At 38.6% G+C, this 13,880-nt stretch overlaps 1 protein-coding gene across 39 annotated transcripts in view; it reads right to left on the bottom strand.

The window, feature by feature from the left end:
* Positions 1-13,880, bottom strand: part of ANK2 (ankyrin 2) — a 683,465-nt gene that overhangs the window by 194,649 nt on the left and 474,936 nt on the right. For all 39 annotated transcript variants that reach the window (XM_054554375.2, XM_063723590.1, XM_063723596.1 and 36 more), the window contains one exon: positions 12,785-12,886. In XM_054554375.2, coding sequence (XP_054410350.1) covers positions 12,785-12,886 — 102 coding nt within the window. The remainder of the gene's footprint in view (positions 1-12,784; positions 12,887-13,880) is intronic.

The following is a 13,880-nucleotide window of genomic DNA, read 5'->3' as shown; positions in this document are numbered from 1 at the left end:
TTTAACCCTGTTTATATTTGTATACTCTGTAAGCTTTTCTTTGTAAACCCCTCAAATTTCCTGTGTTGCTAAAGTTCCAAGTTCCCAGTTTGCGGGACTTGCTTTCCTGTCTGCATATTGCAAAATTGCTAGCTGGGGACACAATTGGTTAATAAGAAACTAGTGCATTTTTTAAGACACAAAAATTTCACTAGAAGTAGAGTTGTTAAAAAGGGCCAAAGTGACCATTAGTTTGGCATCCAAACTTATAATTCCAAGGGAACTTGAACAACAAATCTCTTGAAAAACTTCTGATGGTTACTTTGGATGAGAAACTATATTCTCAACTTTCTGATAAATGGTTTTCTCTGCCTGCTTCCCTCCTCTAACTCCCATGGGCACTGTTGCTGTCTTCCTTTATTCCTCAAAGGAAATAGCACACTGCAAATTCTCTTTTTCCCAAGGGCAATAACAGCCTTCACTGACTGCAGCAATGACTGCATACCCATTAAGGTGCAGGGATTTATTTCAAACTGTGCCCTCTGCCCACTCCACCCTGCATAAAGAGCTTTCTTTTTTTTTTTAAGTAATGACCGTTTGGGGTGGGGTGTGGAATGGGGAAGTGTCCTTATGCCCCAAGGTGTGCCTTTATGGGCTCTTGCTCATCTGCATCTTGGTCTCTTTTATCCTACCCTGAAGACCTTTCATTTCTGAGGAAAAAGGTAAAAAATGAACTGAGTATGGGGACTAAAAACAACTGCCACATGAGGCTCTACACTTGCACATATACAGGTTCATTCACAGACAGTTGCTCTGATCATGCCCACATCAATCTGACAACCACTGCTTAATTCTGATGAATTCTCTTCTACACAATTTCCTTTCTTTCTAAGAAGAGAATCCCCAATTTGAAGAAGTTGCCATTTTAAAATAAGTTTTCCTTTTTCTTTTCTTCTATGTATTCCATAAGAGAAGAAGCCTTGAAAAGACTAGAGATCATAGGATTTGTTTACTTCTTTATAATCATCAATAGAGAGAGAGAGAGTGAGTGAGTGAGAGAGAGAGACGGGAGATATCCAGGAGGGCAGGGAGGGATGGGTGGGAAAGTACTGGGAAACCTCTACAGACGGAAGAAAAGACTGTTTAGAATCTTTTTTCAGCCTTTTTGCCCTGGTTTTTCCTCATCTTCGTGGATTTACCTACCTTTGGTCTTTGATGTTGCTGACCTTCAAATGGGGTTTTTGTGTGGACCTCCTTTTTGTTGATGTTGATGCTATTCCTTTCTGTTTGTTAGTTTTCCTTCTAACAGTCAGGCCTCTGTGCTGCAGGTCTGCTAGAATTTGCTGGAGGTCCACTCCACATCGTTTGCCTGGGTATCACCAGCAGAGGCTGCAGTACAGCAAAGATTCCTGCCTATTCCTTCCTCTAGAAGGTTCATCCCAGAGGGGCACCCGCCAGATGCCAGCCAGAGCTCTCCTGTATGAGGTGTCTGTCAGCTCCTGCTGTAAGGTGTCTCCCAGTCAAGAGGCATGGGAGTCAGGGACCCACTTGAGGAGGCAGTCTGTCCCTTAGCAGAGCTCGAGTGCTGTGCTGGGAGATCCACTGCTCTCTTCAGAGCTGGCAGGCAGGAACATTTAAGTCTGCTCAAGCTGTGCCTTCCCTATTTAATAAATGGTGTTGGGAGTTGGGAAAACTGGCTAGCCATGTGCAGAAAACTGAAACTGAACCCCTTCCTTACACCTTATCAAAAATTAACTCAAGATGGATTAAAAATTTAAATGTAAGACCTAAAACCATAAGAACCCTAGAAGAAAACCTAGGGAATACCATTCAGGACACAGGCATGGACAAAGACTTCATGACTAAAACACTAAAAGCAATGCCAACAAAAGCCAAAATTGACAAATGGGATCTAATTAAACTAAAGAGCTTCTGCACAGCGAAAGGAACTTTCATCAGAGTGAATAGGCAACCTACAGAATGGGGAAATAATTTGCAATCTGTTCATCTGACAAAGGGCTAATATCCAGCATCTGCAAGAAACTTAAACAAATTTACAAGAAAAAAAACAACGCCATCAAAAAGTGGGCAAAGGATATGAACAGACACTTCTCAAAAGAAGACATTTATGTGGCCAACAAACATATGAAAAAAAGCTTATTATCACTGGTCATTAAAGAAATGCAAATCAAAACCACAATAAGATACCATCTCACACCAGTTAGAATGGCTATCACTAAAAAGTCAGGAAACAGATGCTGGAGAGGATTTGGAGAAATAGGAGCACTTTTACAGTATTGGTGGGAGTGTAAATTAGTTCAACCATTGTGGAAGACAGTGTGGCAATTCCTCAAGGATCTAGAACCGGATCTAGAACCAAACCATTTGAGTCAGCAATCCCATTACTGGGTACACACCCAAAGAATTATAAATCATTCTACTATAAAGACACATGCACATGTATGTTTATTGCAGCACTATTCACAATAGCAAAGACTTGGAACCAACCCAAATGCCCATCAATGATAGACTGGATAAAGAAAATGTGGCACATATACACCATGGAATACTATGCAGCCATAAAAAAGGATGAGTTCATGTCCTTTGCAGGGACATGGATGAAGCTGGAAACCATCATTCCCAGCAAATTAACACAGGAACAGACAACCAAACACTGCATCTCACTCATAAGTGAGAGTTGAACAATGAGAATACATGGACACATGGAGGGAAACATCACACACCGGGGCCTGTTGGGGAGTGGGAGCCTAGGGGAGGGATAGCACTAGGAGAAATACCTAATGTAGATGATGGGTTGATGGGTGCAGCAAACCACCATGGCAAGTGTATACCTATATAACAAACCTGCACGTTCTGCACATGTATCCCAGAAATTAAAGTATAAGAATAATAATAATAATAAAAGAATTAATGATCAGCAACAAAAACAGAATATGAGAACATCAGCTGGCAAAATCTCAGCTACTGCAAAAGGGCTGGATGATTCTTAAACGCACAAAGAAAATAACCAAGGAGAAAAATGACTAGGCAGGAATGGCAGCTTCACCTCATCTCACACACCACCCGTGTTTGTAGTGCATACTGGAAGAATGGCAGCGAGTACATATTCGCATTAAGATCTTTCCTCTCTTTGTCTCCAACAGCAACAATCAAGATGGGACCCCTGAACTCTACAGACTCCTGGATAGATTCCTCCCACTTCTTTCTCCAGACAGTCTCTACAACGTCACCATTGCTATCTGCTTGGGACTGTCTGGGCTAAACTTATCATATCCTCTATCCCTGTTTATGACAGTCACCAACTCCACCATCATCCCTGCAAATCTTATCCCTCTCCACTTCTGTATACCTCCTTTTCTGATTCTGTCTCCTATCACTTCCCATTTCCCAAAACTCCCACGCTGATCCTTTAGAATGCATGGGTGTAGTCATTAGCAAAAACTCTGGGCTAAATCTGTTCTCTAAATATCCCTTTTAAGCTTCTTGCTCTAACTAGAATCCAAAGACACTGCTTCCCTGAAGTCTACTCAAGTGATAGACTTCAGGGAAGCAGTGTATTTGGATTTCGCATTTCTATTAATCACCGAACTTGGGGGAGCTGTATTTTGCCTCTTGCTTCTTGCCGCTCTTTTAAACTATTTTTCTTCCTCCTTTTTTTAAACCTCCTGATGTCATCAGCCTGTATCTCTTGATGCCATCCCTTGTCCCTTGAAGATTTTAGCTTCTAGCTCACTGCCACTTTCTCCTACATATACACAGGTGACTTTTCCAAAACTCCAGGTTTTCAGGTTCTTGAATTCCTCTCTGCCAATGATTCCTTCTTTTCTCTACCTTATCCACTCATTTCCATGGTCACATTCTAGACATTTTCCTTTCCAATAATTATAAACTTCCTCTAGTATTTCAATTTTAAGCATCCAACCCTCTGAACACCACTTACTCTCTTGCTAATCTACTCATCCAACTCCAGAAATCCTTCAATCCTTAATAGTTAGAGCCTATTCATCTTTTCACGGTGCCCACTTATCTCCTCACTTGGTGTGAATTCTATGCATAGTCTTTATCTAGTTATTTTATTCATTATCTTATACGCATCCTCAGTTCCCTTGTGTTTCTTTAGTTCTGCCATATGTGTTTAGCTAAACCACGTTCCTGGCTACATATAACTCTCCATGTGATCTCATGTCTGAATGTAGCTGCAGAAGAACACACACACATGCCACCTCAACTCACTTTAAATTCCTGATCATGATGCTCAAGCAGACCCTTCATGCTGCCTGCCAATCATACTTTCTTACCCTCAATTGCTATCTCTCCCACTCTCCTGGATTATTATTTCACACCTTCTCCCTCCTCTACCTCCATCCCCTCGTCTCCTATCTTTACTCTCAGCTGATAACCTAGAATCATATTTCGCTGAAAAAAACAGAAGCAATTAGAACTTCCACCCCACATCCAGCTCCCAGCACGGCACCCACACTACCTCTTGCTCCTCTGCCCATACACCTTTCCTTTTCCTGAACTATCCACGATTCTAGCAAAAGCCAGTCCCTCCACTTGTGCACCAAGCTCCATCCCCACTTCTTATCAACTCAAGGACACCATCCAGTAATTCTCCCATCTCTCTCTCTCTCAAATTATTTATTTTTCCTTCCCTGTTGATATTTTTCCATCAACAAAACAAAGCTGTTATTTCTTTCCTATTACAAAGAAAGCCTTCTTGATTCCACTTCCTCTTCCAGCTACTTTTCTTATTCTCTTCTTTCTTTTATAGAAAGAACCCTTGAAGCAGTCCTTGGTCTGCCCATCATCCATTGAATGAACTCCAGTCCAGCTTTCACCCCTCCACTCCACCAAAATTGCTTTGATCAAGTCACCAGTTTCCATCACATTACTAAGGCTGTTGTTCAGTTCCTCAGCTTATTGGATCAACAGCATTTTACAGAGTTTATCATTTCATCCACCTGAAAATAATGTTTTCACTTGGCTTCTAAGAAATCACACTCTTCAGGTTTTCCTCCTACATCCCTGGATACTCTTTCCCATTCTCCTTGGTGGCTTCTCATCTTCCTGACCTCTAAATATTGTAGTACTCCAGGGCCAAGCCCGTGAACCTATTCTATTTTTCATAAACTCTCTCTCTTTTGGTGACCTCATGCAGTACCACGCTTTTGAATACTATCTATATACTGGGTATGCCAAAATGTATACTTCAGGCCAAAATCTTTTTTCTGGACCCTAGAAAACTCATATATCCTACTGCCTACTCAATATCTTGGATATCACACAGACAAATCAAACTTAACATGTTCAGAACTGACCTGCTGAGTATTCCCTCAAACCTGCTCCTCACATAGTCTTCCCCATCTCAGTTAATAAAACTTCAGCTCTCATTCTTTCCATTGTGACCTCAACCCTCATGCCGAATTCTCTTTTGCCTTCGTCCTACATTAACTCCATCAACAAAATCAGCTGTACCTTTGAAATGCATCTAGAATCCAGCCACTTCTCAACCAATTCTCCTGCCTGTTGTTCTACTGTAAAACACCTCACTTCTCACCTAAAGTATCACAAAAGTGTTCCCTGCTTCTGCCCTTGTTCCCTTTCAGCCTGAGCCTTACTATTAAGACTCATCAGCATATGTCACTCTTCTACTAAAAACCCTCTAATCACTTCTCTGCTCATTTGGAATTAAACCCAAAGTTCTTAAAATAGCCCACAAGGCCTTACATGACCCGATGCTGCTTTCTGCTCTCCCCAACCTCCTCCTACGCTTCCCCTCCCTCATTCTACTCCAGGCAGGCTTGCTTCCTTGCTGGCCCTTGAACATGCCAGCATACTCCCTCTGTGCAGTTCTCTCACCTGTCAAGCCTTCTTCTAAAATGTGCTCCCTCCACAGCGTGCACGGCCTCCTTGCTCAATTTCTTTAGGTTTTCTTCTGCCTATCCCCTCTAAAGTGACGCACCACTCCCATTCCACCCCTCTGTCCTTCTCCCCTGCTGTATTTTCCTCCATATCACTTACTGCCTTTTCTTCTCTCAGGTTGTAGATAGTGAGCTTTATGAGAGCAGAGTTTTTGTCTCTCCGCACGGCTCCATCCCCAGCACCTAGGACAGAGCCTGCCACTGAGTAAACACACAATACATGTTTGAGTAAGTAGATGAACAAATAGCGTGCCTGAGTTCAGACTGGCAGAAAAAAATGCTGCGATTCTACTATCTGAGATGAGCTAGGAAGAGTGGAGTGGCTGCTTGGAGTCAGGTATTAAAATCCATGTTGCTTAGCCATAGAAAGAGAGTGTTCAAGAGAATTTCCGGAATATGAAGTGTTCTGTTCCAATCTAAACCACTGTGGAGAGTACCTAATAAGACAGTCATAGAAATAATTTGCATGAAGCTACTCCCAGCATTTTTAAAATGAAATAAGAGTCACATTTCAAAATCTTCATAAACCTGTCTAATTGTAAATAGAATGAATTTTTTAGAGCTGGGGGCAAGTAGTTGATGAAAACTCTCTACTGGATTTACTTTACATTGAGCAAATATCAACAAGTAAACTAAAAATTCTAAGTACTCAAAATATTAGACAGATGTTACTCAATTCTAATCTGAATCAGCACTACCCAGTATAGAGCAAGGACCAGCACTGATGCATCGAAAGAGATTACAGGATGGTACAGAATCCAAAGCCACATAACCAGAACCAGATGGAAACATCACCTTTTGCTTCTTCTAAATGACGGGTCAATAATAAGCATTTAGCTATACAGTTATATTTTTGTATATATATTTGTGCCTAATTTAACTGGTTAGAAAACTGTATATAGTTCATTCCATGTTCCATTAATTCCATGAATTTAATTCTCCCCTATTCATTTTTGTTGTTTTTATAAAGTCCCAGGCTAATAGAATAGTATTTTTAAAGAGAAGTCTAAACCAGATGAACCCAAATGGCATTTGTGAAAAAGATTTTAGTTCCAGATAAATATTTCAGTTTAATGCAACACAGATAAATAGTAACTTTACCAAATTGCTACTAATCATAATTTTTTTCCTATTTGGTGATACAGGCTATGGCAATACCTTTTATGTTCTGTCCTGCTTGTGCGAATCAGTGCTACTTTTGCTAAAGCTTAGGTTGAGAATCAATATTAAAAAATTACATTATTATAATAAGCATCATTTTCACTAGTATTTATTGAGTACTTGCTCTGCCAAGCATTTTGCAAACATTTCACTTAATCATCAAAACAACCCTAAAACTTCAGTGTTGTTATGCTCACTCCAGTTGAGAAAACTCAGCCCTGCAGAAGTTGACTGCCAAGGGTCACTCAGCTGGTAAGTGGGGAAAACTAGAATTTGGTTTCCAGCATCCACATTGTTAATGTGACTTCCAAACATGCTTCATGGTCTGAGTCATACTGTGTGAGCATATGCTAAAGTCATTGTTGAGTGTATCTTCTTGTTGCTAAAGGTCTGCTATTTGAGGAACATTAATATTGTTTTGAAAATGGTGCTTCGACCTTGCCTTCTGTTTATAAAAAAGGAAACACAGGATTTAACTGATAATCTTGCACCTTTAAACTCCAATGGTAAAAGGCCAAGACCAAAATTCAGGGCATTTTAAGACCTGTTAATCACTGGTATCATATCCAGGACTGTATTAAACAAATGCTAAGTGATAGTCTTTCATTTTGAAGTCACTATAGTGAAACTAATAAATTGTATACGTGATGAAACTTTCTGAAACTACTGGGGTTTTTATTGACTTGTAACTGGCTATAAACTTTTATTAAAATATTATACAGTTTATTTTTAATGTCTGCATGTTAATCTTGTTTGTAACAGTATTAAGTTATGCAGAATTACTAAATAGGGAATAGGTAAGAATGTAAGTCTTTATGAGTTTCAGAAATAAATTGAATGCTAAGATTTATTTTCTCTTCTAAATGTACAAGAGATAATACGGTAAATAGATGACTGGTGTGATCTTTTAAAGAAAATAAAAGTTAACCATATTTGTAATCATTTAAAAAAGAAAAATGAAAACTTGACATTCTTTTAGAGTATTTTCTCGTGCCAAATTTATGAATTTTCCCCATATCATTTAAATGATTAAAAGCAAAATAGTATTTGGGAATTACATTTTAAACTTCTCACGGTAGTTGTGAAACCAATTTTATAAAGAAAAAACATTGATTCAAATTTCAGTTTAAGGAATCTTAGCACGCCAACACATGTGATATTTTTGGAAAGCTGGTGCAGCCCAGATTGCCTTTCATTGAGAAATACAACAGAGTACAGAAAGTCCTGGTTTCTATATTACATGTTGTAATGCTCCCTAGAAACTCAGGCGTAGCAGCAAACTAGAGGATACATTTTCTTTTCTTCTTTCATATGCCATATTAGCTTTGAATATTGTATAGTTAGTAACAGCAATAGTTTGGCTGAATAGTTGTCTCTTTTACTTTCCTGGGTATTCGGAAATCATTTCCTGTTCTATGTTGTATTTGAGTTTTAGTAGTAATCCTGGTGGTGGCGCTCTTTGACTTAAAAGATCCTGTAACTACCTATGAATAGTTATTTTTATATTAGCAGTAGTAGATTAAAAATAAGTTTTGAGCTTTAAGATAAAGGACATCACCACTGTATTACTTTGAAGGGCAGCTCCAAATAGCTACACAAAAAGATATCCTGCAGCAGAAAAAAGCTTGGACATGGGAGACAGACAGATCCATGTGGCCCTGGGAATGTCACTTAACCACTGTGGGCCCAGTTTCTACATTTGTAAACTTGAACTAATCCCTGTCTCACAATATTTCATCTCAGTTGACTGATAAGACATCACATGTAAAGCCCCAGCACAAAGTCTAATACACAGTAGCTAAGTAGGTAACATTAGTCACTGTATTTCCCTAATCTGTATTTAATTAATATACTGTCTTGAATAGTATTAATAAAAATACAGAACCAGCATGAGACCACATTTACTTTGGGGAATTTTTTTTTTTTTTTTTTGAGACGGAGTCTCACTCTGTCGCCCAGGCCAGAGTGCAGTGGTGCAATCTTGGCTCACTGCAACCTCCACTTCCCTAGTTCAAGTAATTCCCCCACCTCAGCCTCCCAAGTAGCTGGAATTACAGGCGCCCACTGCCACGCCCGGCTAATTTTTTTGTATCTTTAGTAGAGACGGGGTTTTACCATGTTGACCAGACTGGTCTCGAACTCCTGATCTCAGGCAATCCACCCGCCTCCTGGCCTCCCAAAGTGCTGGGATTACAGGTGTGAGCCACTGCGCCCGGTCTGTTTTATTTAATTTTTTTTAAAAGACAGGGTCTTACTCTGTCACCCACTCAGGCTGAAGTACAGGGGCACAATCATAGCTAACTGCAGCCTGGAACTCCTGGGCTCAAGCAGTCCTCCTGCCTCAGCCTCCCACTATAATCCCAAAGTGCTAGGATTGGAGGTGTGAGCCACCACACCTGGCCTTGCATTTACTTTATACCTGGTGAGTTCAGGGAATTGAAGATAATCAACCTCATATTTTGAGTGTAAGTCAATTTTAATTTGTACAATTCTTGGTGAATTATATACAGTAATTGTAATTAGAACACATGTACCTTAGAAACTCCTTTTACATTTCATAATTTAACTTACATTGCAACCCAGGGGTATAAGCATTGAATGTATTGGTTTTATCCTGTTTTACAAGTTAGAAAAATGTCACTTTCTGAAGTGAACTGACTTCTTAAAAGTAGAGATGAAACTTGAATTTGAACCTGTGGGCTCTAAATTTTGTGTGGGCTTCATGAGATCATGTTGCCTTCTCACAGAAATAAATGTTCTTTCCTTTTATAGTGACATGTTAGTGGATGGCTGGCCACTGTAAGAAAAAGCTAACTCAAGAAGCTAAGATGGTCTATAAATATGATAAGAATTGAGTATTTACTGTTGAGAGATTATTCTTTCTCAAAATAACCTAAGACCTTTCATACAATCAATATATTTGTTACACTTCAGTGTGAAGTAGACTTGGTTTGAAATGAGCTTTCTTTTCCTTGGGTTCTCTTTTTTGGCATTATTTATGATAAGTTTACCTAAATGAACTAATAGTTTCATTGTCTATTCTCTAGCATATTGCAAATTTAGAAAGTTAACAAATTGATATTTAGGGAGTGCATTTAATCTACTTAAAGAAACCTAAGTTTACATCAAAAGTATTAAATATTTCATATTCTGCACTGTTCACAATAGCAAAGACTTGGAACCAACCCAAATGTCCATCAATGATAGACTGGATTAAGAAAATGTGGCACACATACACCATGGAATACTATGCAGCCATAAAAAATGATGAGTTCATGTCCTTTGTAGGGACACGGATGAAGCTGGAAACCATCATTCTCAGCAAACTATCTCAAGGACAAAAAACTAAACACTGCATGTTCTCACTCATAGGTGGGAATTGAACAATGAGAACACTTGGACACAGGAAGGGGAATATTACACACCAGGGCCTGTTGTGGGGTGGGGGGAGGAGAGAGGGATAGCATTAGGAGATACACCTAATGTAAATGACGAGTTAATGGGTGCAGCACACCAACATGGTGCATGTATACATATGTAACAAGCCTGCACATTGTGCACATGTACCCTAGAACTTAAAGTATAATAAAAAAATAAAAATAAATAAATAAATAAATATTTCATATTCAATTTCATAAGTATTTTATAGAATAAGTCCATATATCCATATGGGAGTTTGAATGTTCTTTCTTTCTTAAGGTAACTCATGTATCTAAAGTTCAAATTATTTGTCCAAAAGAACACAAAAAAAAATCAGATAAAATGATTCATAATGAAAAATAAGATGGAGGAATGTAGACACAACATACGAAGATTTTACATATTGGAATACAGTAATTTGGGTTTATTCCATAGGTCAGTGTTAAGAACTATGTAAAATTCTTGAGATTTTATCTTACCAAAGAGTTAAAAACTTAACCGTTACTGTTTCATAATGCCAGTAGAAGACACAAGTCTTCTGGGTCAGAAACAAAGGACGTTGTAATTCTGAGCAAAAGCAGTAGCCAAGTGTCAGCCTGTTGTTTACATCAGTTACCTATCCCTTTCTTCCCCCATATCTAACAGGGTTGACACAAAGGACCAGTGATGGATGCCCATACATGTGGTCTGTGTTAAAGGAGAACACGGACCTTGGGGGATTCATACAGACCTGCTTTGTGGCTAGAGGGAGATATCGCCTAATCCCTCAAGGTTGCTCACTGCGAGCACCACCCTGAGAAATGGCCCAGATAAAAAGCAATCCCAAAGTCTTTCATTCTTGTTATCCCCAAAAGTATCTGCAGGACTGCTCAGGGCCACAGCAGAATGCCTTTCCCAACATCAAGTAGCTCTCAACATGTTTTCATGATAAGAGACACACTCCCCTAAAATAAGAGAAATATTGACATCAGTGACAATGCTCTTTATGCCAGTGACACTGAAGAGGAAGGAGGGAAATCCTGTACCCTTTGCAAAAGCCTGCAGGTGATTTTGAAACAACCACCTCACTGATCTGGGCATTGGTAGCCATATAGGGTAGCCATAGAAGTTTGGGGAGGAAGGAAGTGTTGTAATCTTATTTTTATTTTGTTTATCGCTCAAGGCATTATGTGGAAAATTGATCAGAGTGGACAAGACTGAAGACAGAACCTAGTAAGAAGGCTGTTATGACAACTCTGTTAAGTACCACAAGGTGATCCGAGCTCATGTAATCTGGATGCAGAAGGTGAACAAAGAGAGGAGTGCTGGGCTGGAGAGGGGGAAAGATGAGGAACGGGAAACAGTTGGATTGGAATAGCACATTGGTGAGGAAATCAGCAGGTAGGAATTAGGGAGTACAGTAAGTTTGAGGATAAGATACCAGGTTCAGTTTTTGAAAAGTTGTTTTTGAAAGATTTATTAATTTCAGTGGTCTATAAAGTAAACATAACTGGGTTCAATATATACCAGAATGTAGAAAAAGGAATTTATATATAATTTAGAATCCACTAGTGATATTTACTTCCTTTTAACTTAAAATTAGCCAGAATTATTCACTTCCTGGTTAGGTCTCTGTCAACCACACACACACAACACACAACACATTTAGCATTAAAGTGAATACTGCAGTCCACTAGACACTTTAATTCATGATGTAAAAATCTTAGTGAAAAATAGTACAAAAATGTCAACGTTGGTACCAAATAATATCCAAAGTGTATAATATTCTCTAAAGTCCTTATCAAATGGACATGATGAATGGACACATCATTTACAATAATAATTTCAAATTATTCTCATTATAAGCCATATTTTAAAATTAATTAGGAGAAAATTTTATCCTCTTATTTCTCTATACTAAATTGTAATAATCAGTTTCCCACGAATAAAGTGCATATAGTCAAGAAGGAAAAAAGCCAGGGTCTGGATTACTAGATGATAAATGAGAAGTAAAACATCATTCTTGGTCAAAATTCCAGCTAAAGGTGGCCCAAATCATTTCATAAACAAAATTGACATTCAGTTGTTGTTTTTGATCTATCTACTTTTTCAGCAACATTAGCTCTAGATACAAACATCTGATGCTTGAAAAGTTGGTAAGGGGGCAAAAAATGGGGTTTCAGAAGCCTGAGTCACTGATATTTTAGTATTTTTAATAAAGACAAAAATAATCTTGGGCTCTGAGAATGTAATGAGTGTTTCTTCGTTGCACAACACAGAGCTAGCTGCCATGTTCTTACCTGATTGCAGGTATTGATGTCTATGCCCCCCTTCAGATATTCCACGACTTTGTCCAGGTTGCCTGCTCTGGCAGCACGGAGGAAGCTTGCATTGCTGTCAGACTGCGAGAAAAATAAAAGACCTTTAATGAACTATTGATGAAATAGAAATGTATCGAATACAGAAAGACAAGAATGTTTACACTGAAGTCAGAAAAGCTTTAGTTGGAAAAATTTCAATAATACTGAGTTTAAAACATTGAATAATCATTCACTATATAAGGTAGCAACTTCACAATATTTCTAGGTTGTTTAAGTACATTAAAAGTCAATATTTTAGAGTATAAAAGAACCATTAAAATGAAAATAATTGCTACTGCTTTATTCTAAATCTTCAGCCACATTTGAAGACATGTTGATGCTAGCCTCAAATACTGCTATTACTCACTCATTCATTTTAGCTTCAAGATTCTAGTGACTTTATACTAAGCTAACCTCAAGTTAAAAAAGAATCAGAAAGCTGAAGAAATTAAAGCTACTGGGTTTTTTTCTTTCTCTTTCTTTCCTGTTGGTTTTCAGATGCTTCTGAGAGAGAACACTGAGTATGGGTCACTTGGCAGTCATCTGGTCTCATTAGAAGGGAATAACAGAAAGCTCCGAGGGTGCTTTGAGGAAAGGGGATAGCACTACTTGGCAGGTGTGGACTGGGCTGATGCAAATTTTGTGATCCCAGTGATTCTGGATAAACATGATTAAATTTAAACCACCTGACATAATACCAGACTAAAATCTTTTGGTAAAGATGATCACTCTGGATGGAAACTGCTTTTTAAGTTTCTCATCTTCCCACACTCCTCTCAAAATCGGATGCTGGGAGACTCAGCTGAATTCTGCCCATGAAAAGTCCAAAAAGAGTTGCTCCAGATGCACAGTTACAATCACACAGCCCCCTGGCTTGGTTATAAAGTCTGACTTTTAAACCTTAACATAATAATGATGATAAACTTTTGTTGGGTTCCAAGACACCTGCATAACTGTTATAATTTTTTGTGATATAATATCTGACTAAAGAGAAAATGGAGGCATGAAAAGGGACATAATTTACCTATTAGGAATT

Source organism: Pongo abelii, chromosome 3 (genome assembly GCF_028885655.2).
Source record: "Pongo abelii isolate AG06213 chromosome 3, NHGRI_mPonAbe1-v2.0_pri, whole genome shotgun sequence".
Classification (NCBI taxonomy): domain Eukaryota; kingdom Metazoa; phylum Chordata; class Mammalia; order Primates; family Hominidae; genus Pongo; species Pongo abelii.
Note: the sequence above shows the minus strand (reverse complement) of the source record. Positions and strands in the feature narration are given on the sequence as shown.